The 27,432-nt window shown below is 40.0% G+C and overlaps 1 protein-coding gene across 1 annotated transcript; it reads right to left on the reverse strand.

Moving 5' to 3' along the window:
• Positions 1–6,386: 6,386 nt before the first annotated feature.
• On the reverse strand, positions 6,387–27,222 carry LOC124139353. The gene is made up of 4 exons (XM_046506356.2): positions 27,041–27,222; positions 13,707–13,815; positions 11,299–11,436; positions 6,387–7,749 (listed from the first exon to the last, which is right to left on the reverse strand). Exons 1-4 carry the CDS (start codon positions 27,108–27,110, stop codon positions 7,485–7,487), a joined length of 582 nt encoding a protein of 193 aa, XP_046362312.1. The 5' UTR covers positions 27,111–27,222; the 3' UTR covers positions 6,387–7,484.
• Between the last annotated feature and the right edge of the window lie 210 nt (positions 27,223–27,432).

Genomic DNA, 27,432 nt, shown 5'->3' on the forward strand with positions numbered 1-27,432 from the left:
GTCACGAACGTGATCCAAAAAAACCATAACGTCCTTGCACATCAACATTAATGATATTAAAACACAAAACGTTGTCGACTAACGAATTTCTGTACAGATTTTTCATGTAAAATATGTGAGGTGGGTGTTGGAAAATCATATTAGGTCAGTAACAGCAATCTTGGATTTTTACTGACGGTATATGGGCTCACATGGGGTCAGTAGTTCTGCTCTCTGATTGGTCAATCTCACTTTGAGGCATAAAAAATATAAATGTTATTGGTTACTGGATAGAGGTATTGAGTATGTCCGATTGTCGCTATCCAAAGAAATGCTGTATCATGCTTCTGGCAGAGAGTTATGGTAAAAATAATTGGTTAATTAAATGCACTTTATTGTTCAACTTGTGTTGGGCTCTATTTTAGGAATACCGGTGTATAAGTCGGCCTCAATCCTTTTTGTCAGAATCTATGTCGCGTCTGAAATTTAGTCATGAAGTGATTGTCAGTCTTCTGGAAAAGGGCATTAAATCTTGATCTTATTCTCCATTCAAGGTATCGGTTGGTACAGACCTTTATTACTTGCCCGTGAAGACATCAGCCGTTTAATAAACATACAGCTTTATTACACATTGTGTAATACCAAAACGCGTGCTTATGTACTCTCGGAACACGTTTCACGAACAAATATTGAAAGCTCTCAACATCCCTTGGCGTATTCAACGACATTGTGTGTGGAGATGATAGATCACTGGGAGGAGCTTATGCACACTCGATGACCCTAGCAACCTTGTTGCTAGGCTGACGTCACATGGCATTGTTTCGCCGATGGATCTTGCAACAAAATTCCACAAATTACGTCATCGGGTATTGTGACGTGATTGTAAACTTTGAGGTGCAAGGCCCCGTTCCACAAGGCGATCGTACTCTAGCGCAACGACAGTCGTTAGTCTAAGTTAAATTATGTGAGTTGTGATAGCCTTAGCACTACGATAATTTTGTGGGACGAACGCCTGAATTCTAAAGGTGGACCATTGTATGATATTAAATTCATACGTTTCAACTTTTGACGTGTTTGAAGTATTATTCTGTTAAACTCAATTGGATTATGCCATGGATCGTGTAGGTGTCAGCCTATTTACACTCAACAGTATAATTTTAAAAACATTATAAATGACAAGTAATAAATAAAATACTAAACTCGCTCTCGTGTAAAACCAATTTTATGAAACTCGTAAATAGTTGTGGTATCTGACTCGCTTTCGCTCGTCAGATACCAGAACTATTCACTCGTTTCATAAAATTGGTATTACACGGGAGCTCGTTTAGTATTCTATATTTATCTTACTGTGTGACCGTCAATAAATTTAGATCGTGGGCCTCAGTTGAGATGTTTTTAGCATCAGCATTCTTTTAAACTGGGAGATACGCTAATATCCCACATAACAGAAGACTATGTTGTGTTTGTAATGCTGGGTATGTGGAGGACGAGTAAAATATTTTGTTAGTTTTTCTTAATTAATATCAAGTATCACTTATCAAATAAACTTTGTGTACGTCCGACCAAACATAAATTTAATATTCTTATGTCTATAACTTATGTCTATAAATTTATTGAACATCTTGTAATTTATGTGTATCAAGCGATGTCACGTACATTATTGTCAGTATTATAAATATCTATGTACATCCGGTCGATTGTAATACAAATATAATCATGGACTGATGGTCTGCACTAACGAAATAAACTCAATTGACAACTGTCCAACCTCCTTTACAAAAAAATACGACAGCGTTACCATTCATATCTGACCATCTCCCACTCACTCACTCACTCACTCACTCACTCACTCACTCACCCCTTGACAACTTCATCTGTACCCATGATCCGAGAATAAAGTCAAACTTAAAGGTAGTCATCGATCGATCCATCCATCCAAGAACCCTTTAATCCCCAAACGAGGCAAATATTATCCTGCTCTTTTAAAATCTCAGTGTTTTTGTACACATAACTAGTAGTTACAAAGCGGGTGCCGTGTACAGAAGGGAATTCCATTAAGGTCACGTGTTACCTTATGTCTTCCCGCCTTTGAGTATCGCTCGATGGATTCCTTTAATAGCACCATGGTGAACACCAAACAAAGAACAATAAAGAATAGCTCACATTTATCAGGTTTACAATAAACGAAACCACTAAAAGGCGACATACCGTATACGTATAATACATTTGTACCTCTAACCAAGGACGAAACATAATAATCCATGTTATGTTTTAATGTGTACTGTGTCCATCAAATATAGGGCTCCAACGATTCATCATAACATCGCTATTTTCTGCAGCAATACCATCGCATCGTGAGGCCATGTCAGACGCTTTTGTGAAATGTGTTTGGTTTAACATGGATTCTATCGAAAAGGTCTAAAGTAATCGCTTAATTAATTAATCGCAAGTTAATGTGTGTGTGTTTGTTTGTATATGTGTAAATGTGTATGTGTCTGTCTGTGTGAGTGTAAGAGTGAGTGAGTGTGTGTGTATGTGTGTGTTTAAGTGAGTTAATGTGTGTGTGTGTGTGTTTGTTTGTATGTGTGTGAATGTGTATGTGTCTGTCTGAGTGTAAGAGTGAGTGTGTGTATGTGTGTTTGAGTGAGTTAATGTGTGTGTTTGTTTGTATGTGTGTTTGTGTGAGTGTTTGTGAGTGTGTGTGTGTGTGTGCGTGCGTGCGTTCGTGCATGCGTGCGTGCGTGTGTGTGTGTGTGTGTGTGTGTCCACCAACAACTGTGAATAAGTAGAAACCAAACCAAACCATCTTTAGTTAACCTGGTTCAAATTATTCAACAAGCGATTACTTTAGACCTTTTGGGTATATATATTCGTAAGTGTTTATGTTTGTGCAAGTGTTGTTCTCAAGTATATCAAAAAATAAATTGACAGTTACTTTGTATAAATACAAATACATATATTATTGTCTTTTATGACCATTAGGGAGGCTCATAGATAGAAAAATAATTATTCGTGGTTATGGTTTTTTTCCTCTCTAAAAACCATAATGTGTGGCATTTCAGACAATGTCACACAAAAACACAAAAATAACAAACATTTTCTTCCTTTTTTTCAAATCACGGAACAATAGTTTAACCTTTTTGCGACTAAGGAACAACCTGTTTAATAATATCTGAAGCAACATATACTGAAGGAAACAAATACGGAAACACAAGTCATCCTCTCGGAATAGTGTTTACTACATACAGCCAAACCTCGTTATCTCGAACCTGTAACTTTGAGATATCCGGAGATTCGAGATAACGAGGCATGAACATCTAAACATCTCAAGCAACAGTATTATTGATACATAACAATACGACTGCAAACACAAGGAATTAAAAGCCCAGCACGTTTATATGATGACAAATTGAAATGTAGTTCGTCGACATGTAATATACTTCATGTCAACAATATTTAAAACGTGAATCTTTGGATATCACGACATTGCCAATTATCTGATGCTATTTTCGGAGTACATGCAACACAAATTCTAGCCGTTCCCTTTTTTCTTACCATCAGTATATGTCATATATGTGTTAACATAGCCAACAACAGTGCATTCTAACTAAATAGTATGAACCGATTGCTAAGTAAAGGTATGATCTGTATGATGTATCTGTGTGATCTGTATGATGTATCTGTATGATCTGTATGATGTATCTGTATGATCTGTATGATGTATCTGTATGATGTATGTGTGATTTGTATGATGTATCTGTATGATGTATTTGTATGATCTGTATGATGTATCTGTATGATCTGTATGATGTATCTGTGTGGTCTGTATGATGTATCTGTATGATCTGTATGATGTATCTGTGTGATCTGTATGATATATCTGTATGATCTGTATGATGTATCTGTGTGATCTGTATGATGTATCTGTATGATCTGTATGATATATCTGTGTGATCTGTATGATGTATCTGTGTGATCTGTATGATGTATCTGTATGATCTGTATGATGTATCTGTATGATCTGTATGATGTATCTGTATGATGTATCTGTGTGATCTGTATGATGTATCTGTATGATCTGTATGATGTATCTGTGTGATCTGTATGATGTATCTGTATGATCTGTATGATGTATCTGTGTGATCTGTATGATGTATCTGTATGATCTGTATGATGTATCTGTATGATCTGTATGATGTATCTGTATGATCTGTATGATGTATCTGTGTGATCTGTATGATATATCTGTATGATGTATCTGTATGATCTGTATGATGTATCTGTGTGATCTGTATGATGTATCTGTGTGATCTGTATGATATATCTGTATGATGTATCTGTATGATCTGTATGATGTATCTGTGTGATCTGTATGATGTATCTGTATGATCTGTATGATGTATATGTATGATCTGTATGATCTGTATGATGTATCTGTAGGATCTGTATGATGTATCTGTATGATCTGTATGATGTATCTGTAGGATCTGTATGATGTATCTGTATGATCTGTATGATGTATCTGTGTGATCTGTATGATGTATCTGTATGATCTGTATGATGTATCTGTGTGATCTGTATGATATATCTGTATGATGTATCTGTATGATCTGTATGATGTATCTGTGTGATCTGTATGATGTATCGGTGTGATCTGTATGATGTATCTGTATGATCTGTATGATGTATCTGTGTGATCTGTATGATGTATCTGTATGATCTGTATGATGTATATGTATGATCTGTATGATCTGTATGATGTATCTGTAGGATCTGTATGATGTATCTGTATGATGTATCTGTATGATCTGTATGATGTATCTGTAGGATCTGTATGATGTATCTGTATGATCTGTATGATGTATCTGTATGATCTGTATGATGTATATGTATGATCTGTATCGATCACGCCATGCAAAAGAAAGTATAAACCCAGAAAAATGGATTTGACAAACAAATTACAAACGTTATCAAAATGTTATCAGGCTGAAAACAGTCGCCAAAAACACTGTAAACTAAGGTCCAAACACAACTTAGAAACCCGTATCAGACACATCACAATCGAATAACCATTTCTTGTTTGTTTCATTTTTAGCCACCATCGAACATGGTGTATACTTTCTTTTGCTCGGCAGTATACTTCAAAGACAAGCCTATAAATTCAGGATGCAGGGAATTATTAACACAAGAATGCGTTTTCAAGCATATTATTCCAATATATTAATGGCACATGTGAGGGACCAATAACGGGGAACACCGTTATGCTTCTGGTGTCCCCTGCATGCTAAAATTACTATAACAACAAAGTTTATGCTCGAGTCCAGTCTACTACGAGTCTCGACATATGCGTTAACGAGCTCAAAAATAACAAAACAAAACCAAACTAACTAATAGTAGACATGTAAATTTAAATATTTAGGGCCTCATGTAAAAACAATTGTAAAATATTTTTAAACAGCTTGTACACCATTGGTAACGAGAGAGGTATTGCAGTTACAGCCAGCTTAACTGTGGTCGATTGTCAGTGAAACTACGGAAGCCTATTGGGGCCACAAAAAAGTTCTATCTTGAGAAAATCAAGTTCTAATCTTGAAAGTTCAAATTCTTATCTTGCAACAGTGTCAGTTCAAAGCAAAAAGCGAAGTCTCAAGAAATCCATTGGCTGAATTATAATGATCTTAAATTTTCAACATACCAGTATCTGAAATTTCCATCTTCATAACTTGAATTTCTAAGATAGTTTTCGATTGTTTTCAAGATTTCAACTTTAATACTCGACTTTCTGTAATAAGTGAGTTACTGACTTTTCAACAAAGCATCTTGAATGTTCAAGATAAAAAAACAACCAATGACATGCCCCTAACGGGCTGCCGTAGTGAACCCTGCGAATGGTGCCGACATACCAAGGATCATAATCGGGACATGCATGTTTTCCAAGCGGATCATGACTGGTATTACATGAACCCATTACCAACTTAGCATAGAGAGTCAGTCGGCGTTTACACGTTACATTAATCTTTAAATGGCGCGATTTCGCCATCGGAATGGAGAGGCCTCAGAATTGTTCAAATCCAATATGACGAGGTTCAAAGATATGACATGGCTGTGGATATTGTGTTTTTAAATTGAACTTTTGTACAAAAAAATTAATAATATGGTTAAGGTACGAAACGGAAAAAAACTATCTGTGAACAATAACAAAAAATAGCAAGTGAGTTAAAATTTAACGTCGCATCGGCATTATTACAGCCATAAAGCGACTATAAATAAATAAATAAATAAATAAATAAATGAATGAATGAATGAATGAATGAATGAATGAATGAATGAATGAATGAATGAATGAATGAATGAATGAATGAATAAATAAATAAATAAATAAATAAATAAATAAATAAATAAATAAATAAATAAATAAATAAATAAATAAATAAATAAATAATTTATTTTTTTTGTATTCATATAAGCAATTTGAGAAAAGAAGTACTGTCTCTGTAATTCTGGCTGCAACGCATTTATCTTGGTCGATCGCCAACATTCCATAAATAAGAAACCTAAGGGAGACAACAATAAACGAACAAAGTGACATGACACTAGTAAAAGGCCTTTCATTGGTCATTGGCTGTTGTCTTGCTACCTAGCAACGACGTGGACATTCCATCCATCTCAAGCATTAGGATCAGGTATCACCATTCTCAGCATCACTGTCGTGGTGGAGGCGGCTTCCTCAGCGCCTTAAACCATTCCATACCATATCCTCGGGGATTGGGACGCTTGTGTCCTAAATCCCTGATAATTTCCTCATCAAGGATTACATTTCAGAAATGCTTTCCAATCACAACTTGATGCGCATGACTAGCACAGTGTCAAAAGAACCAATTCAATCAATCCACACTTCAAGATCAGTAGAAAAAGTCTGAATCCAGCAGGGTGGGAAACATTAACCCTGTTCCATAACCAGTTTTGATCAATTGTGAAAATATATTAATATGTCGAAGTGATATGTATTAATTTGCCAACAAATGACAAATGAACAGTCAGAAACAAGGCCGATAACTCTGTCATCGCTTTCAAGTGGTTACAAACTGTCAAACACGAACAGGGCAAAAATTCGCTCCTCGATTTGTCAATCACCGAGAGACCTATAGACAAAAACAAGACCGGTAACTCTGTCAGCACAATTAAAGCAATTACAAAGAATCCAACACAAACAAGGTTGATAACTCTGTCGGCGCTTTGAAGTGGTTACAAACTATCCAACACGAACAGGGCAAAAATTCGCGCCTTGTTTTGTCAATCACCTGCAGACGTAGTCAAAAACAAGGCCGATAACTCTGTCAGCGCAATTCAAGTTGTAACAAACGTTCCAACACGAACAGGGCAAATATTTGCGCCATGACACAAGTGATCGTGGTTGTGATCCAAACGTTTCCAAAACTTGTGTTAAAAAATATTGTCATCCATTACTCTCAATGGCGGTAGGCGTACAGATATTGTTGAACCTCCTAATTGTTACAGAGGAGGTCATTCTCAGCAAACTCTCTCTGTGTTGCACCGGTGTCTGATTCGGCAGACTCTTCATACTGGCCTTCAAAGTCAAAATCTAGCTCCGCCTCCAACTCAGCCTGTGGAATATGTTCGATCATCACATCTGGTGACTCCACGTCACGTTCCTCCATCCCCGAATCCTCTTCCGGTACGGTGATTAGTCTGCGTTGCGCATCCAGCGGAAGTTGAAGAAACTTCCTCGGTCCAAGGTGGCCATATTGCCTACAATAATAGATATATTGAGGCTTAAAGAAATATTTTGAAATTTGAATCTATTTTAAAGGGTGGCTAGGCTCGGGCACATTTGCAGTCCTGGCAAATTTTATTCAAGTTGTGGGGGAACGGGAGGCCCAGTCGTTCAAGGAGCTACAATTCGTTGTGCGGAGTTGTGTTTCTTGGGCACGCCAGAAACCTATGCGAGTTCGAATCCCAGTGTTTTAGGTTTGTCAGCGTAATACCCATGCTCGTGGGTTTCACCGACGTGATAAACGTCTGGGACATTCATCACTTTCCTCCACATTATCTGACACGCTATAATATATCTGGAAGATTGTTAAAAGCAGCGTTAATTCGTGAGACAATGTCTTCACACAGGGCACTCGCTACAACGCCAAAGCCTTGACAGATACCAGCTAAAGCTCTGAATGGGTGGGTGAGTGAGTTGGGTTTAACGCCGCTTTTAACAGTATTCCAGTTATATCACGGCGTGTCAGCTTAACGTGGGAGGAAAGCCCGAAGTAATGCAGGTGATGTAGGTCTTTACCACCTCGGTGAAACCCACGAGCACGGGTATGGTGCTGACAAACCTAGAAAGATAACTGGAGCGAACCGGGATTCGAACCACAATCATAGATTTCTGGCGTGCCCTAGGGACGCAATTCTGCATATCGCGGCGCCTTAGATGACTGGGCCACACAAGTTTTGTATGGAGCGACTCAATTGTATAAGGGCTACTCATCACCAATAAAGTGCGTGGGTGGGGGATGGGGGGTGGGGTGGGATGGGGTGGGGTGGGGTGGGGTGGGGGGCATCTGTTGTCTGTGGGAGTGGATCGTTGCTCATAATATCAATCACTGTTTTGTCTGGTTCGGACTCGATTATGAAGTGGTCATATACTAGAATATTGCTCCACGCGGCAAAAAGGGAGACTACATAACAAAACAAAACGAAACATGCAAGTACTGCGGTGAAACCTCGTTAACCCTACATGTCTTGGAACTTTATATATAAATATCTTTAGCTACCAGTACTTCGAGACAAGCGGAGCGTCAACATGAGATAATAGTGCTGATGGGAATTCTGTCATCATAAACCTATATGTCATAAACGATTAATAGAATCAAGGAATTCGTGTTGACGATGGCTCGCTGGGTTTTTTTTGGTGTTGTTTCGTGAAAAATATTTAGTCCCTCGCACAAAAGTATTAATACAGGTAGCACGTTTCCCAAGAAAATTATACACGTGTTACAGAGAAGGAAAGAAACCTCAAGAATTTAACAGAAGCCGTATTTCGAAAGCCGAAAAGTTTCCGCCTTAACCACTCCAGGGTAAGCACCACAGGAACTCGTTATTGGTCAGTAAATAAAAATATATACCCCCTATATGTAAGTTGAGAAAAGGAGCGTCACTCGCCATCTTGCCTGTTTGTTTACATTCGATATCCATGGCGTTTTTTTTTATTATAATCTTATTGACAAGCGCATTTCTGGCCGTAGATTGATCGATAATACATTTCTACACATGTACAAGTCATCTACATTCGAACAATGTCCCTTACTTACCGAAATATCGACAGTTTTTTTCGCGACCTTGGAAAATGTTACCAACCCCGAGCGGAAGTAAATTTCAAACGCGGGCAGAATCGAGCGAGCCACCTGATTGGCTGACCTACTTAAGTCAAGACAGCGTGAAAACAACAACACATGTGCAACCAGCTTTGACTGAAGAACAAGTGTTTGCATGGAATTTGATCAAAGATGGACACAACACTATAATCTGGCGAGGCTGGCACAGGAAAAACGGTTCTTATCAAGGAAATTACGGAGAGACTGAAGAGAAATGGAATCTACAGTTCTGACATGTTACTGTTGACTTTAAACAATTCAAAGATAATACTTTCAAACAGTTAGCAGAGTATGCAATGGGTTCCTTCTCAAAATTTACCTGAAGAACAATATTTTCTTTCTCATCTGATATTCTATTAGGAGATATGCCCTGACAGTATCTTGTCATATTCAGTGTCGAAAAGAATGAGTTACGTTTTTTTGTAGTCGTAATGTATAGACTGAATACCAAAAGTGTCATTTATTACTGTACCACTGACGGAAAGATGTACATGCCCATCAGTAGAAAATCTCACTTGTAAATATATCATGTTCCCATTACAGGATAATCCTGTCTGCCTTCCAACAGTTATAGAGTATGCAGTACAAAATAGCCTTTTGGAATGTTATCAGATATTGCAGCAAATTCAATGTTTTGTGTCTGTTCAGATCTCACATTGATGCCACGGTAAACCGTGATGTTTTTTGTCCAATCACCAGGTTTTCGGTGCCTGGTTGTGGTGATATTTGGAAAAGCATTTTTTATATATTTTCCGACAAACACTTTTGATCTGTGACCAAAGTTGTCACAAAATTTTTGGAAAATCTCTTCAACTGGTATAGGACTTTTGCTATCTTCAACATACTTTTCATGTATAAGAATGTTTCAAGAACTTTACATAACTGAAAATTGAATTATTGTAACATCGCAATATAGCTGCCATTGGTAAAAATTCAGAATTTCATATATTATAATGGCACATCATGAGATTTGGGTGTGTTTGTGATATTCATATTATCATGTAATGTTGTAATTTACTTATTATTCTCAAATAGATTTATTACTTTGCATTCATGATAAATATTAACTTGAAATGTTCACTTTATTCATTTTCAATCTGCATGACCAGTATTCATAATGTAATCAGGCACAGGCAATATACATGAAAATGTGCCTATTATATTAATATAGTGATGTATAGTTTAAAATTCACCAGCTAATAATAGATTAGCTTTAGATGACAAGTATATTATAAAATGAAAAACATATTCATAATAAATATTTACCATTTGAAGAAATTATCTGATGTCATTTTTTAGATTCTGCTGTCGCTCCAGATAACTGTCTTCAAATTTCGCACTAATTTCTTTAATTAGAGGCTGCGTATTTTCAGCCAATCAGGTGGCTCGCTCGATTCTGCCCGCGTTTGAAATTTACTTCCGCTCGGGGTTGGTAACATTTTCCCAGGTCGCGAAATAAACCGTCGATATTTCGGTAAGTAAGGGACATTGTTCGAATGTAGATGAATTGTACATGTGTAGAAATGTATTATCGATCAATCTACGGCCAGAAATGCGCTTGTCAATAAGATTATAATAAAAAAAATCGCCGTGGATATCGAATGTAAACAAACAGGCAAGATGGCGAGTGACGCTCCCTTTCTCTACTTACATATAGGGGGTATATCTTTTTATTTACTGACCAATAACGAGTTCCTGTGGTAAGCACTCGATGCAAACAGAAAATGAACAGAAACAGAAAATGATTATTCAGTCAGGGCCACGTGTATCCGGTAACCCTGCTACTTTAAGGATTCTGTTGGGAGCGTCTTCATATTCGTGAAGCTTTGTACTCTAACAATATTTAGTTAATCCGGACATTTGGGAATATTTGAAGCGGTACTGTATGGATGAACGGGGTTCACTGCACGCACACCTGGCCACTTACAGCATGTTCGCCCTGTCACGTGGGTCCATCCGGGGCTCTAGACTTCTGAGTTCCGGTTGAACCTCCATTGCTGTCGTGAGAGGCTTGCCGAGCTCGGAGTACTCGATGTGGTGCTCCCCGTCCGGCGTCATCGCATCACTTGAACGAACGAATGAATGAATGAATGAATGGATGAATGACGGGCGATAATGTAAACACATCATAAAAAGAACACAATCACACAGTTATTCAGACAAGTAAGAGAATGAATGGTTTTTAATGCCGCACCCAGGACTATATATCACGCAAGCATCTCATCGACCGTCTATTTTATAATCTTCGCTAAGGAGGAACCTTTTCTTCAACATAAAACTGTAGGCCAAGGATCATAAGCGCGAGTCTTGGCGTCGAACCCATGACCAGCGGATCTTAAACGGAATTCGACTTAACGAGAATTTAATGAAAACATAAGTTATCATTTTCATTTAAAGTCGTTTCTTTAATAGCGGGCCGCTTACGTGGATAGAGCGTTTGCCCGAATACCGTAAGGTCGGGGATTCGATCCCCGGCCGCGTCATACCAAAAGACGTTAAAGGATGATACGTCTTGTTACCCTGTCTGGCGCTCGGTATTGAGAGGCTAAAGCAAGGCCTGCACACACACACACACACACACACACACACACACACACGTCGCTATAAAAGGGCAATAACCTTGAACGCGACGTTAACCCCATCTCACCTCGTCAACAGCGGCACGCTTTGTGTTCCTTGAAGTTGTATGTACACTTTTGAGAAAATATTTACTTGCTCCGTCAATTCATAAATTTCTATAAGTGTTATTGGGAAGCCTATGTACGTCATGGTAACAGCATAATGCAATATGTCGCAATATACACGTAGTTTACGTATTTGACTAAACACAGCGTTTCGTTTGATAACACGAAAGTTGCAAAGAAAACATGTTGGCAAAACCACAATGACATTCAAACATTCTAATTTTCCAAAATGAAAAAAAAAAGAGCGATGTGCCATAAAAACGAATAACCTTCCTTTGAAAGGACGAGCGGTTATTTTTATACCTTCGTGGTTTCTGGCGATATTAAATCAAATTAGGGCCTCAAAGCTACTCTTTCTATTTTTTTTCGTTTCCTATTTTATTTTCATATACGGCATTTAACATCATTACACATCAAAAGGTTATTTCACCAGTGCATGATTAAGCGTAAGCAGCATTGGAAATAGGTGTCTATTGGAAAACCTCCCCAGATCCAGGTGCCATTAATCGAAATTAAGTGTCGCTGTTCGCTGTAAAAATATGAAGGTTATCAGCCCAATTATGGCTTCTTGTTAGGGTAATATGCTTCAAGGATAAATGCACCTGCGAAGCCTTCTATTGACAGATGTCTTAGGACCAAGGTATCCCTTGAGCCATGTTGGTAATCAGTGCATCACATGTTCCGTAGTAGTTAAGGCCAATCACATGTTTGCAAATCAGTCCATTAAAGTGAGTGAGTAAATATTGCTTTCAGCCGCATCAGCAGTACTGCAGCGTTTCGCGGCTAGGTGTATCAGAATAAGAATTAAGGGATGTTTGTTTGTTTGTTTCTTTCTTTTGTTTAACGCTGCACTCAGCAATATTTCAGCTATATGACGGCGGTCTGTGAATACTCAAATCTGGACCAGACAATCCAGTGATTAATATCATGAGCATCGATCCACGCAATTGGGATACGATGACATGCATCAACCAAGTCAGCGAGCCTGACCACCTGATCCCGTTGGTCGCCTTTTACGACAAGCATGGTTGTTTTTACGGGATGCATGGGTTGCTGAAGAACTATTCTACCCCGGATCTTCATTTAAGGGATGTATGTCGGTATGCCCTTTCACAATTAGGTTTGACATAACTGAAATAAGTAGGCGCTTCTTGTTAAATTAATTGGTTAACGGACCTGCCGAACATAATTTCAGGAATGTGGAATAAAATTGGAATTTAAGGACAATGTTTTTTTGTCCGCAGAGTTGATTTATAATTTCACGAAATAAGAACTTTCAAGAGAAGGATATACGAGGGGAAGTTAAAATATCGGTTTAATGGAGAGCGACTGAAAAAAGGTGTCCATGTATTTCATTAAGTGACATGGTCAGTACCTGGGTTTGTATGCATTAGATTCCTCCGTCATCCGTGTATGCAAACTATTGTTTTGCAGTGTTGTCGCTAGTTTTAACCAACGAATCAAACCAGGGTCTGGTTTCAGCGAAAGGGAAAGCACCGAGAGACCTATACCCGTTCGGCCGATGTTCCTAGAACCACAGGTAGTCAGTATGAGAGACTTAAAGGACGTACCTGCATACGTAATTATACGGTAACACATTCAGACCCGCCCCACAGACACAACGATACATGCAGACACATGGTTTAATTACCTCTTTTTTCGGCGTCTGAACACCAAGATGACGATGATGAGGGCAATGGTTGCCAGTAGCAACGCACACAACACCAAAGTGATGATGACGATAAAGAAAGGAATCCCGGCTGAAAGAAGAGAGAAAACGTCTCAGTGAAAATGCAGTTTGTTTATATGAACTCCATAACTTACAATCAGCACGGTCACAAACAAGATGTACTGTTTGTTTGTTTGTTTGTTGTTTAACGCCGCAGTTTAATCAACAGTACTGCAGCGTTTCGCGGCTGGGTGTATCAGAGTAAGAATTAAGGGATGTTTGTTTGTTTAACGTCGCACTCAGCAATATTCCAGTTATATGACGGCGTTCTGTCAATAATCAAGTCTGGACTAGACAATCAAGTCATTGACATCATGATCATCGATCCACGCAATTGGGATACGATGACATGCATCAACCAAGTCAGCGTGCCTGACTACCCGATCCCGTTAGTCGCCTCTTACGACAAGCATAGTCGCCTTTTACGGCAAGTATGGGTTGCCGAGGACCTATTCTACCCCGGATCTTCACGGTTATCAAGATGTACTGAGGACCAAGAGATAACCACTTGCTTGCGTGTTAGTATCTACACCAAACCGTCGCAGTCATAGTGTTAAAGACGTTGTATATCCATGTAACTATATCCCTTGTTCAGTGTGTTAGTTGTAGGGTAAAACTCGTCACCACTATGTCAATCTCATGCTGGGTGGAGTTGTGTCCTTTACCCGTGTCAGGATCCGCTGGTCATGGGTTCAAATCCAGATTCTGCCCGATAATGAGAATTTAGGAGACCAAACTCTAGCTCATGGATTTCACCAAAGTCTACAAAAAGAGTTTAAGAATTTCTTCCTCATTATCCTTCCGGACCGGCAGAATAGGCATACACTCTCTTAAGGTAACATAACTCTCTTATATTAGCCAGGGAGCGGCCTAGTGTTTAAAGCGTTCGCTCGTCACGCCGAAGACCCGGGTTCGATTCCCCACATGGGAACAATGTGTGAAGCCCATTTCTGGTGTCCCCGTAGTGATATTGCTGGAATATTGCTAAAAGCGGCGTAAAACCATACTCACCAAATCACTCTGATTAGCCCAAATGCCTCGCCATTTAGTGACGCGGATGAATATATTAACCATACCAAAGCAGATGAGAATGCAATATGAATGCACACTGACCGACAAATCAAATGTAGTCACATCACGAGACAAGTTATAGCGTGGGGTGGTGATCATGAGTATTGGGATCTACTCTAACAAGGGGGGTGGTGGGGTGGCCTAGTGGTTAAAGCATTCGCTCGTCACCCCGGAAGGTCTGTGTTCGTTTCCCAACAGGTACAATAGGATGCCCATGCCTGATGTACCCCTTCGTGATATTGCTGGAATATTGCTAAAAGCTGCGTAAAACCAAACTCACTCCCTCTAACAAGGATACCCACTGGGGTTACTTAATGCGCTAAACCCAGCTCACTCACTCATTCACTCATCGAGAGCCTCTAAACCGTTTCAAATATGTTCAATACAATTCCTTATCGAGATTGTGGCCTTGAGTTCCAATTGACATTTACATGAAATGGTTTCAATATCACGATGCATCATTCAAAAACATCGAGGGGTTCGCTCGTCACGCCGAAGACCCGGGTTCCATTCCCGACATGAGTACAATGTGAAGCCAATTTCTTGTGTCACCCGCCGTGATATTGCAGGAATATTGGAATATACTCACTGACTCACTCGAAAACATCGCCAAGAGAGAGATTGGAATTACACACTAACAGCATATCTCATCAAAGTCTCGAAAGCGCCATGCAATCAGAAGCGTCATTCGTTTGTGACATTTTCGAAAACAGTTGATTGATTTTGTTTCAGAAATTTGACGATAAAGACCAGCTGTCTTTGATGAAAATGTTTGTGAAGTATCCTAATGGAAGCAAGTCTAGGAGGATCTTCCCTCAGTACTCAGAAACTCATTATCCTGTTTAATTGGCTTCATGTCCCATTGGCTTCCACCATGTGTTCTCTGTCCATCGTGTTGTGACAGTATTATCCTTCTGTTGTCATCACTTGTTGTTACTGTTAATCTCCACCACTATATATATTCTGTACAATGTCCCTCTTTCAGCCTTGCTTGACAACGGTATAAGGATGTATACCGAAAGTACAGTATTAAAGAAGTTGTTATCCATAAATCGTGTCTACCTTGTCATCCGTCGACCTCTAAGTAATGCCTATCAAACGATTCAGTAACATCAGGCGATTCGCTGTGCAGAGTTGCGTCCCTTGGGCACGCCAGAAACCTATGATTGTGGGTTCGAATCCCGGTTCGCCCCGATTATGTTTCTAGGTTTGTCAGCATCATACCCGTACTCGTGGGTTTCACCGAAGTGGTAAACGTCTAAGACCTGCATCACTTCGGGCTTTCCTCCCATATTAAGCTGACACGCCGCGATATAACTGGAATACTGTTAAAAGCGGCGTTAAACCCAACTCACTCACTCACTCACTCAGTAACATCAAGCTGGCATGCCGTGATAGTGAAATGTTGTTCAAGGCGGAATCAAATAAAGTCCAACTTATTCACTTTAATCTACATGTGACATGAAACAGTTAGAATTTCGAATTAGAATCCCCTTAGAATTGGGGATAAACTGTACACCAACCTGCTCATTTGCCTCAGTGAGAATACTGTTGTTTTTCTGTAATCCTACAGCCTAAATCGTACGAAGTGATTAATATGTCCACTCACTCATTGAAATATATTTTAAACGTTTTCACTCAGTACAGTGTACGTGAATAGAGTTCACCAATTAGTCGTGTCGTTATATTTTGTGATTTATTGACCAATTAGCTGTGTCATATGTGAAATGGCACCCTACCCAACCCACATAACCCATTTAGCATTTGTGTCAATTTTGGTCAAGTATGCGGTGAAGTATTAAAATTTGCCAAGTTGCTATGTTGACTTTACTTGCCCTTTAAGGCTGTTTCAATTGCACTTCTTGTCGCTTGTCAACGAAACCATTTTTTACACATTCATAAGTGTTCGATGGTTCAGCAGTAGTAGCAAGCCATAGCTCTAAGCCAATCTCATTAAATTCAGATCTTCGCTCTCGCTACCGCTCAGCTAAAGATCTGAGGACATTCCATTTCGGTCAGAACGACCTTTCGCGAACTTAGAACGACCAATCAGAGCCAGCGTGAGGTGAGGTGAGGTGAGGTGAGGTGAGGTGAGGTGAGGTGAGGTGAGGTGAGGTGTTTTTTTCCGATCTGACATCCTAATTCAAAGTTAACTTTCTATGAAATAAAGTATACCTATCTGGAGGAAAGAGATATCTGTCTATAGACTTTAAAAAACCCGAGAAGACCCGTAGCCTCCACAAGCCTCCATTAGTTACATATAGCCAAACTTATCTTAAAAGAGGGGGCACGGGTGGCCCAGTCGTCTAAGGCGCCGCGATTCGCTGTGCAGAGTTGCGTCCCTTGGGCACGCCAGAAACCTATGATTGTGGTTTCGAATCCCGGTACGCCCCGATTATGTTTTTAGGTTTGTCAGCACCATACCCGTGCTCGTGGGTTTCACCGAAGTGGAAAACGTCTCAGACCTGCATCCCTTCGGGCTTTCCTCCCACATTAAGCTGACACGCCGCGATATAACTGGAATACTGTTAAAAGCGGCGTTAAACCCAACTCACTCACTATCTTAAAAGACGCACGAATGAAGGACACGCTAACCGAAGCTTCAACGACCCGACATCCCCAGTGAACTATGAAGACAGCAACAAAACGTCACACGCTACACGTCGAAAACAACCAGCTGTTAAATCTATATCTACCGACTATCTGACAGCATCCTTATTATATTGTACAAGCTAGGTGATTTACCCGTCATGGCATCTGACATCGTACAAAACAGGCATTCATCAGACAATACCGAACAGCGGGAAGCTTATAGACATTGATGTGAGATGTGGCTGACGTTTCTGCGGCTTCGGGGACGTTGTAATCACTGTCACAAATGCCACATCAAACAACGACCATCTTCTCCTGACGTCATTACATAGCACAAAAATACTGGCACCGATATTCAAAACTCTTGACCGCACTCTCTTCCTCCAGGTGCATGTACTAATACCACTTGTAGGGCGCGTATCAGTAAAGTAGGCGAATGCCTTGTAACGCGGTAAGGAGCTTCTCGATACAGTACTTAGTTTATAATTAGTCACAGTAGTGTGTCCTATAATAGGACTTCTTGAACTAATTTGATATAAAAATATATAAAAAATCTTTTGAAATATTTTCGGTGTGAAATATGGATCTTGTACGTGAATCCGTCTTTTTCAAAGAGTGATTAAACAATTTGGGAAACGGGCCTTGATCAAAATGTGTTTCTTCAAATGATGATAAAAAGGGGAAAGGGGGTTGATGAAAATGTGTTTCTTCAAATGATGATAAAAAATGGGGAAAGGGGGTTGGTGAAAATGTGTTTCTTCAAATGATGATAAAAAATGGGCAAAGGGGGTTGGTGAAAATGTGTTTCTTCAAATGATGATAAAAAATGGGGAAAGGGGGTTGGTGAAAATGTGTTTCTTCAAATGATGATAAAAAGGGGAAAGGGGGTTGATGAAAATGTGTTTCTTCAAATGATGATAAAAAATGGGGAAAGGGGGTTGGTGAAAATGTGTTTCTTCAAATGATGATAAAAAATGGGGAAAGGGGGTTGGTGAAAATGTGTTTCTTCAAATGATGATAAAATGGGGAAAGGGGGTTGGTGAAAATGTGTTTCTTCAAATGATGATAAAAAATGGGGAACGGGCCTTGATCAAAATGTGTTTCTTCAAATGATGATAAAATGGGGAAAGGGGGTTGGTGAAAATGTGTTTCTTCAAATGATGATAAAAAATGGGGAACAGGCCTTGATCAAAATGTGTTTCTTCAAATGATGATAAAAAGGGGAAAGGGGATTGATCAAAATGTGTTTCTTCAAATGATGATAAAATGGGGAACGGGCCTTGATCAAAATGTGTTTCTTCAAATGATGATAAAAAGGGGAAAGGGGATTGATCAAAATGTGTTTCTTCAAATGATGATAAAAAGGGGAAAGGGGATTGATCAAAATGTGTTTCTTCAAATGATGATAAAATGGGGAACGGGCCTTGATCAAAATGTGTTTCTTCAAATGATGATAAAAAGGGGAAAGGGGATTGATCAAAATGTGTTTCTTCAAATGATGATAAAAAGGGGAAAGGGGATTGATCAAAATGTGTTTCTTCAAATGATGATAAAATGGGGAACGGGCCTTGATCAAAATGTGTTTCTTCAAATGATGATAAAAAGTGGAAAGGGGATTGATCAAAATGTGTTTCTTCAAATGATGATAAAATGGGGAACGGGCCTTGATCAAAATGTGTTTCTTCAAATGATGATAAAAAGGGGAAAGGGGATTGATCAAAATGTGTTTCTTCAAATGATGATAAAAAGGGGAAAGGGGATTGATCAAAATGTGTTTCTTCAAATGATGATAAAAAGGGGAAAGGGGATTGATCAAAATGTGTTTCTTCAAATGATGATAAAAAATGGGGAACGGGCCTTGATCAAAATGTGTTTCTTCAAATGATGATAAAATGGGGAAAGGGGGTTGGTGAAAATGTGTTTCTTCAAATGATGATAAAAAATGGGGAACAGGCCTTGATCAAAATGTGTTTCTTCAAATGATGATAAAAAGGGGAAAGGGGATTGATCAAAATGTGTTTCTTCAAATGATGATAAAATGGGGAACGGGCCTTGATCAAAATGTGTTTCTTCAAATGATGATAAAATGGGGAAAGGGGGTTGGTGAAAATGTGTTTCTTCAAATGATGATAAAAAATGGGGAACAGGCCTTGATCAAAATGTGTTTCTTCAAATGATGATAAAAAGGGGAAAGGGGATTGATCAAAATGTGTTTCTTCAAATGATGATAAAATGGGGAAAGGGGGTTGGTGAAAATGTGTTTCTTCAAATGATGATAAAAAATGGGGAACAGGCCTTGATCAAAATGTGTTTCTTCAAATGATGATAAAAAGGGGAAAGGGGATTGATCAAAATGTGTTTCTTCAAATGATGATAAAATGGGGAACGGGCCTTGATCAAAATGTGTTTCTTCAAATGATGATAAAAAGGGGAAAGGGGATTGATCAAAATGTGTTTCTTCAAATGATGATAAAAAGGGGAAAGGGGATTGATCAAAATGTGTTTCTTCAAATGATGATAAAAAATGGGGAACGGGCCTTGATCAAAATGTGTTTCTTCAAATGATGATAAAATGGGGAAAGGGGGTTGGTGAAAATGTGTTTCTTCAAATGATGATAAAAAATGGGGAACAGGCCTTGATCAAAATGTGTTTCTTCAAATGATGATAAAAACTGGGAAAACGGGCAAATGGGGAATGTTGACAAGTGAAATTCAAGGGCATCGTAAGTTTGGGGTGATTGTTGTTTAGCGCCGCAGTCAGAAATAATACAGCTATATCACGGCGGCCTGTAAAACTGACACAATCAGCTAGGTCATACATCATACATTATAAGAAGGTGGGGGTAGGGGAAATATATGTTTATGCAGTACCCCCACCCCCTCCTGCACTACAACCACCATCCCCACACCCATCATCACCGACACCATCACCACCAATCTCAGAGAATATCAAACTGCCGTGAGATTCTCACTTAGTTGCTACTTGCGACTGGTAAGGGGGGGGGGGGGGGGGGGGGGGGGGGGGGGTGGCGGCTATGCACCTATTCTGTCACGGAGTCCCTACAGGGCAATTCATTATAACCATTGACCTTCGTGGAGATTAGTTTCTACACAAATCAGTGGTGTACTCGTTTCGGAGGAAGAATAGTTTCCATGTCGTGGTTCAGTGCATGTCGCAGACATTGATAAAGCAGTAACCTGTTCCCTCGCCAATCTATACAACAAGTATACACATACTAACACAAATCTTTCTAAAACTTTCTTTAAACTTAATTTGTTATTTCGATCTTCTGTCAAACGTATTACGCAGGCAGTAAAAACACAATGTCTACGGTCTAGGTCTAATAAGTAAATTAGCCCCCATGAGGATTGCGTGCAAGAGTATAAACAACCCATGCTTGACGTAAGAGGTGACTAAGTGAATCGGGATGTCAGGCTCGTTGACTTAGCTGATTGCTTATAATCTCATCTCATTTTTGTGATCGATGCTCATGATGCCAATCACATGATTGTCTGGTGCAAATTCTGTTACTTACAAAACGCCGTCTTATAGCTGGAATAATGCGGAGTGTGGCGTTAAAACAAGAAACAAACAAACAAAACCAAAATGTCCGTTTCATTCAGCAGGTTTTCAAAGTAGATCCGTAGATAGCAGCAAAGAAGGTTGCAATTTTGTGATCATCGCGTCAACAGTAACATTTTACATTTCAAAATCTCAATTCACAATATTCACAACGGGTTATTTTTGTTTTGATTGCCGATTGAAGGGTTAAAGTATATTGGATCCTTTATAAGATCTTTTATATATTAATGATGATAATGATGACCTCAAGGCAAGATTCACCCTGAAGCTCGTAATACGACTAAACTGAACTTCCGGTTTCAGTGAAGCAGACGACACGTTCAGTGAAGCAGATGGAAGTATTTTTGGCATTTTCTCGGCGAATGCGTCCCCGAAGTGTTTGTAGGTGGACACAGAAATAGCGCCAATCTAGAGGAACACATCAGTTGGACCACTGTGCATGAGTAGCAATGGTGGCAGGACTATTTCAAGAATCCATATAAAATCCATCAAAATAATTCAAGCCTACTCTACCATGTTTATTTTGGTAGAACCTCGACGGGTTTCGCTGGCTGATGTAAATATAGACATATTTCCACGTTAAGAGCTCCAGGTTAAGTTAAATTTTATTTGTTTGTTTCTTTGTTTGTTTGATATTCCAGCTATGTGATGGAGGCCTGTAAATATTCGAATCTTGACTATACTTGTACACATTCCTAAATTTGATATTTGAAGAATGGTCAACGAGCCAGTTCACCCGATCCATTTGGTCGCCTCTTGCGAGTAACTTTATTTCTTTTTTAAACCGGATTCCCCACGAGGAATGTTCCCTAAAAGTCAAACCAGTTTCCGAATTCACGTGACCAATTAAGGTGACTTGAGGTGAGATGAAATGGGGCTCAACGTCGCACTACCTTGCAGTTATATATGCGTGCGTGCATGCGTCCGTGTGTGCGTGCGTGTGTGTGCGTGTGTGTGTCTGCTTGTACTAGTCCGGTTATAAAATGTTAGCCCACTGAGATACCATGCCACAGTTTAACATGGACATCCCATTCAGACACAGTATACTGACTCAGAGCAGACCAGTCGTGTTTTATCCCCTTGATGCCGAGCGCCAGGGTAACAACAAGTACAATCTTAAACGTCTTTTGGTTTGACGCGACCAGGAATCGAACCACAGATCTTACGCTATCTAAGCAGATGCTCTATCCCCTCGTCCAGGAACGCGCTACGGTGTTCGCATGTATGATGCGACAGTTTTGGGATATTCAGAAACGTTTCGGTTCCAATTTATCATCATTAGACCGCCTCAGAGTACTCTCCGAGATGCTACAGATGTGTGAGCTTTCGCCTCACAACATATATCTTCTTAATGGGCTTGTACCCAATCCGGCGTCATGAGTGAACTTCCTAACCGCTCATCTATCAAGCGGGGCCTGGGTTAAAGAATAAAGCAAAAATACGGAAAAGGTCTTCCCCTTTTCAAATAGTGTTAATGTGACGCTTACATTCATTTCGACAATCCTATCAAGCCACGACGTCGGGCTACGTAGAGAAAGACGTTGACATTACGTTGTTTCGAAACGAGATATGCCACTACAGGAGATACGAATTCTTGAGTTTCGTTTGAACTTTGAGGACTTCCAAACACGATTGTCTGAGGCGTGCGGTCAGCGTCACTGGGAGAATGATGAATTGAGGCAGACATTAAATCTCTTAATGTAGTTCCCAGTGGGTATTCCGGTTTTAGAATAGGTCCCCAGTAACCTCAGCTTGTCGTGGTGTGAGTAAATTGATCGGGTCGTTAAGCTCGGTGACCTGACTCACGGTTTGGGAAGGTGTTCGTGCTATCAACCACTAGTTTGCCTTGCCCTGATTATTTTCAGGCCGTCGCGAAATAGCTGCAATAGTGACCACTGCGACGTTATAAAACAAAGAAACAAGCGTCATGTAACTACCGGGAAAAAGAAAGTAGTCAGTGACACCTATGTTTGATCGTGGCTCTAAATGAAACACCAAGAAATGTTTAATATTCCATGGTGATGTAATAGATACGGGTATCATAGCTGTGGTTTGGACAACAGGCCCCTGAAGCAGGATAGTGATATTACTGAAAAACTGGACCCATATATATAAATAGACAAGGTACGTCACTCGCCATCTTGGCCGGAGTTGAAATCGGCTGTATCGTTTAAATAAACTGGAAATGTATGCATGTCATGTTCACAATACCTCCCCACCTCCCTCCACATACAAACCTTCATTTTTGGCAATTTATTACCAATATCGGGTGATTTTATCGAAATATTGGCTCAGTCGCGGTTGTGGGTCACGGAAGTTAACAACAAATCTCCGCGCACAATGGCGTCGAGTGCTGTGATTGGTCCGCTCTCCAACCATAACAAACGCACATGGAGATATTTACCAATCAGAGCGCTCGGGGCCATTGAGTGCGGAGATTTTTGGACCTTTAGTTTGCAGTTTTTCGGCGACTGTTTTCCCTGTCCTTTTCATAACGTTTGTAATGATTTGGTCAAATCCAATTTTCAAGTGTATACTTTCTTTTGCCCGGGAGTGAAACTTCCTGTCCTATTACATCTCAGTGTAAAACAATTTTCGATGGTCGTGATAGACTGTGCCGCGGGGTAAATATCCCCTAATTGATGCAAATTTTAAAGGCATGCAGTAAACATTTGCATATAGTTTTCTGTCGTGACACTAGAACCTTTATTCTATTTACATTGACGCGGATGTCACCACATCACTCCTGAAACATTAGATGATTATATGCCTCCCAGAGAAAGGGTACTGGTAGAAAAGTGACTGAGTGAGTATGGTTTTACGCCGCTTTTAGCAATTTTCCAGCAATATCGCTCGTCACGCCGATGACCCGGATTCGATTCCCCTTATGGGTACGATGTGTGAAGCCCATTTCTGGTGTCCTCCGCAGTGATATTGCTGGAATACTGCTAAAAGCGGCGTAAAACCATACTCACTCACTGAACAAAACAAAAATGTCCCACTTACACGAGAAATAGGGGACATATGAATGAAAGTATAAAATGTTGTAGTAATTTTGTTATATCTATTCACAAGAACCACAATAGACAGCTAGTGTCAACCCAACCGAAATCCATTGCAATTATATGCAATCTACAAATAATAGAGTTTAAGTGAACATGGATATTTCTCTTCTACGACTGTTTTATTTGATGCCTAATTGAAGGAGAAAGCAAATGATCTCGTTCAAAATGTTCTTAAGGTACCAACAATTATAGTATCTTAATTAAAGAAAGTTGCCAGGAGGCTAACTTGTGAAGAGTAGTCTTAGGGGAAACAGCATCTCTAAGGTTGGCTAAAGGGTATCATTATATGGATTTTGCCTCATCGAGAACCACACCAATTACATGTTGAAAACACAGTGACGTTAGGAAGAGTATTTTTGATAATGGGAAATGCTTTGGGGCAAGATCTGTCTATTTATCCTGACAGCAGTGGCAAGATATGGATGACAATTACAGAAGATTTACATAACAGAAACCCAAAGCGGAAGATGGCTTTTTAAGCCGGTGTAACTTCATGACGTTGTCGCCCTCGGGGAAAACAGGTTGCCGACAACAGCTATGTTGTATCTAATTATAGTTCTCGTGACCTAGGACTAGCGTTACATTATACGCTTTATTCTTTGGTATATGTGCTATCTGGTGAAACAGGAACCTGATTGCCTACACAGGACGCCGTTTTTGTAATAGATAGAATCTCGTCACTCGTTTCCAATGTCTTACCCGAGGCATAGTCGAAAATCACATTTGTCATGGAACACGTTGAGCTCGCGGAGCACGTCGATAATGACGGTAAACGTACCAAGATGAAGTGTGGACAATATAGGGATGTGGACAGGGATGTGATGTACAGGACCTGATCACGTGGTCTGATGTCACCATCCGGGTACTCATCAGCCTTTCACAAAATCATATTCACTTAAGTTCATGATGGCCTAATTTTATTCGGTGGTTTACGTGAGTGAGTGAGTAAGTGAGTGAGTGAGTGAGTGAGTGAGTGAGTGAGTGAGTGAGTAAAATTGGATTCATATATTGTTATATTGAACCCGGAATTACCTCTTTAACTACGGGGCAACCCCACCGAAACCTCAATCAATGAACGTTAAACGTCAAATGAAATAATATGTTTTGGGGGAAGCATTCACAGCAACGAAATTCTATGTTAAAAAAACACGTAGAAACACGTCATTTTAGCATTGTTCGGATGATCTGGTTTGTTAAGCCAAGATTTTACGTAAGAGCCTTCACTAACGCAGGCCTGGGAGACAAGACTGAAGGGGCTGAACGTTGAACACCCTCTTTAGGAACTAAATATGGCTTAGGGTATCGATTCCGTCTCTCCCTGGAATACCGTCCCACACTCGCGCTGCTCTGACACGGGTTTAAGTGTGGATACCGGGAACGAACATCAGAACATGTTTTAAAAGCGAGTGGGTGAGTGAGTATTATTTTACGCCGCTTTTAGCCGTATTCAAGCAATATCTGGGACACCAGAAATGGGCTTCACACATTGTACCCATCTGAGTGAGTGAGTATGGTTTTACGCCGCTTTTAGCAATATTCCAGCAATATCACGGCGGGGGACACCAGAAATGGGCTTCACACATTGTACCCATGTCGGGAACCGACCCGGGTCTTCGTGACGAGCGAACGCTTTAACCACTAGGCTACCCGACCGCCCCGTACCCATCTGAGGAATCGAACCCAGGTCTTCGACGTTAAGAGCGAACGCTTTAACCACTGGGTTACCTAACCGCCCCTTGGATAATTTAAGAGAGTGATGTCATTGTCTATTATTCAACGGCCCGGCATGTTAATGCGAGAGTAACTCTCAAACTCTGATTGTAGACTTTGGTGAAATCCACTTGTTTCCCTAAGTGGGACTTGATGGTCAGAGGGGAGGTCCGGTAGCCTAGTGGTTAAAGCTTTCGCTCGTCACGCCGAAGACCTGGGTTCTATTCTTTTTATGGGTTCAATGTGTGAAGCCTATTTCTGGTGTCCCCCGCCGTGATATTGCTGGAATATTGCTAACGGCGGCGTAAAACCACACTCACTCACACGCTTATCATATCCATTGTGCTGTTTGAGAACAGGAAGACACGTTTTAGTAGATAAAGGAGTGGGAATAGTCATTCAACGATAGATAACGACCGGATTCCCTAATTTGCTATAATATGGACAATCTAAGGAAAAACGGACCAAAATGGTTGCTCTGTAAAAAAAATATGATGCTCGTGCTAAGAAAGGATAAACAATATCATCCTTGTTTAACCAGGGCATTATCCTTCCAGTTTATTGTGATGAATATATATTCGAGTATGACAATAATAGAATAGAGGCACAAGGGGCCTAGCTAAGACTAAATACAAATTTAGGCACCAAATGGAATACCGCCAACGTGAGGCCGCAAGCGCTCGAGTTGATTGGGGATATTAGGCTGCCGCTAGTGGGAAAATATAATGGGAGACAGTCATAGAAGAGTGTCATGTCTTGATGAGTCTTCATTCAAGACACAGATCAAGACCATTTTATGATATGACAATACTCCATTGTCAGTCTTCATCTCAAAGGAAGTCAAAACATCCCAGCAAACTGTGCATACATAGGGTCGACCATTCTCACTAGTAAACTAATACCCAGTCACAAAAATAAATAATTTTTTTTAAAAAAGCTATTATATATTTTTAGAAAATGTAAGTGTAAGCACGTGCCTATTGTGCTTATAAGCAGCTACGGCCCTGGGCCCACTTGCACAAAGCGATCTTAGCGCTTAGATGATCGTAACTCCGCAACTTTAACATAGGCTTACGATAGTCTTAGCCCTAAGATCGCTTTGTGCAAGTGGACGCTGGAGATAAACTACCCTTGATACATGAATATTATATTGTACGGGACTCCTTTAAAGTGCATAACCGAGATTAAAAGTATGGAAGAGGACATTTGAAAACGGTAATAGATAATGACGTCACCTGCAGGTACGCAATCCACGAGCTTCCCATCGGCTTTGTCGTCCGTGTGACATATCTTCATGGAGGGCATTGTGACGTTAGGCCTTTGTGACGTTATGGGTGTGTGACGTTACGTCTATGTGACGTTAACCAGAGTGACGTTGCACTTCGACGTCCCGTTATCCTCGATTCGTCACAGTCCAAGAAATCTTGAAAGAAACAAATAGAAAGAAATGAGGTTATAAATATACCTTTAAACTAAATTCACACTTTAAGTGAAGGAGTGACCAAGGTCAAATTGTTTTAACAGGCTATTAAAAAACAGTATCTAGCACACACTCTGGGCGCCATGGGTAATCAAAATGTCCGCCCATGCCGAGCATCAATGGCCGAGAATAGCTTTTCAGCCAGCC

The sequence above is a fragment of the Haliotis rufescens genome, unplaced genomic scaffold (genome assembly GCF_023055435.1).
Source record: "Haliotis rufescens isolate VD_foot unplaced genomic scaffold, xgHalRufe1.0.p SCAF_8, whole genome shotgun sequence".
In the NCBI taxonomy this organism is placed as follows: domain Eukaryota; kingdom Metazoa; phylum Mollusca; class Gastropoda; order Lepetellida; family Haliotidae; genus Haliotis; species Haliotis rufescens.

What these genes read in the sequence shown, in the direction of transcription:
- LOC124139353 (XM_046506356.2), bottom strand. Translation starts at nt 27,110, where the DNA reads ATGCCCTCCATGAAGATATGTCACACGGACGACAAAGCCGATGGGAAG. An exon ending in CGTGGATTGCGTACCTGCAG is followed by an intron (nt 13,816 to 27,040) that starts GTGACGTCATTA and finishes CTCTTCTTTCAG; the next exon opens with CCGGGATTCCTTTCTTTATC. An exon ending in CGTGACAGGGCGAACATGCT is followed by an intron (nt 7,750 to 11,298) that starts GTAAGTGGCCAG and finishes CTATTATTGTAG; the next exon opens with GCAATATGGCCACCTTGGAC.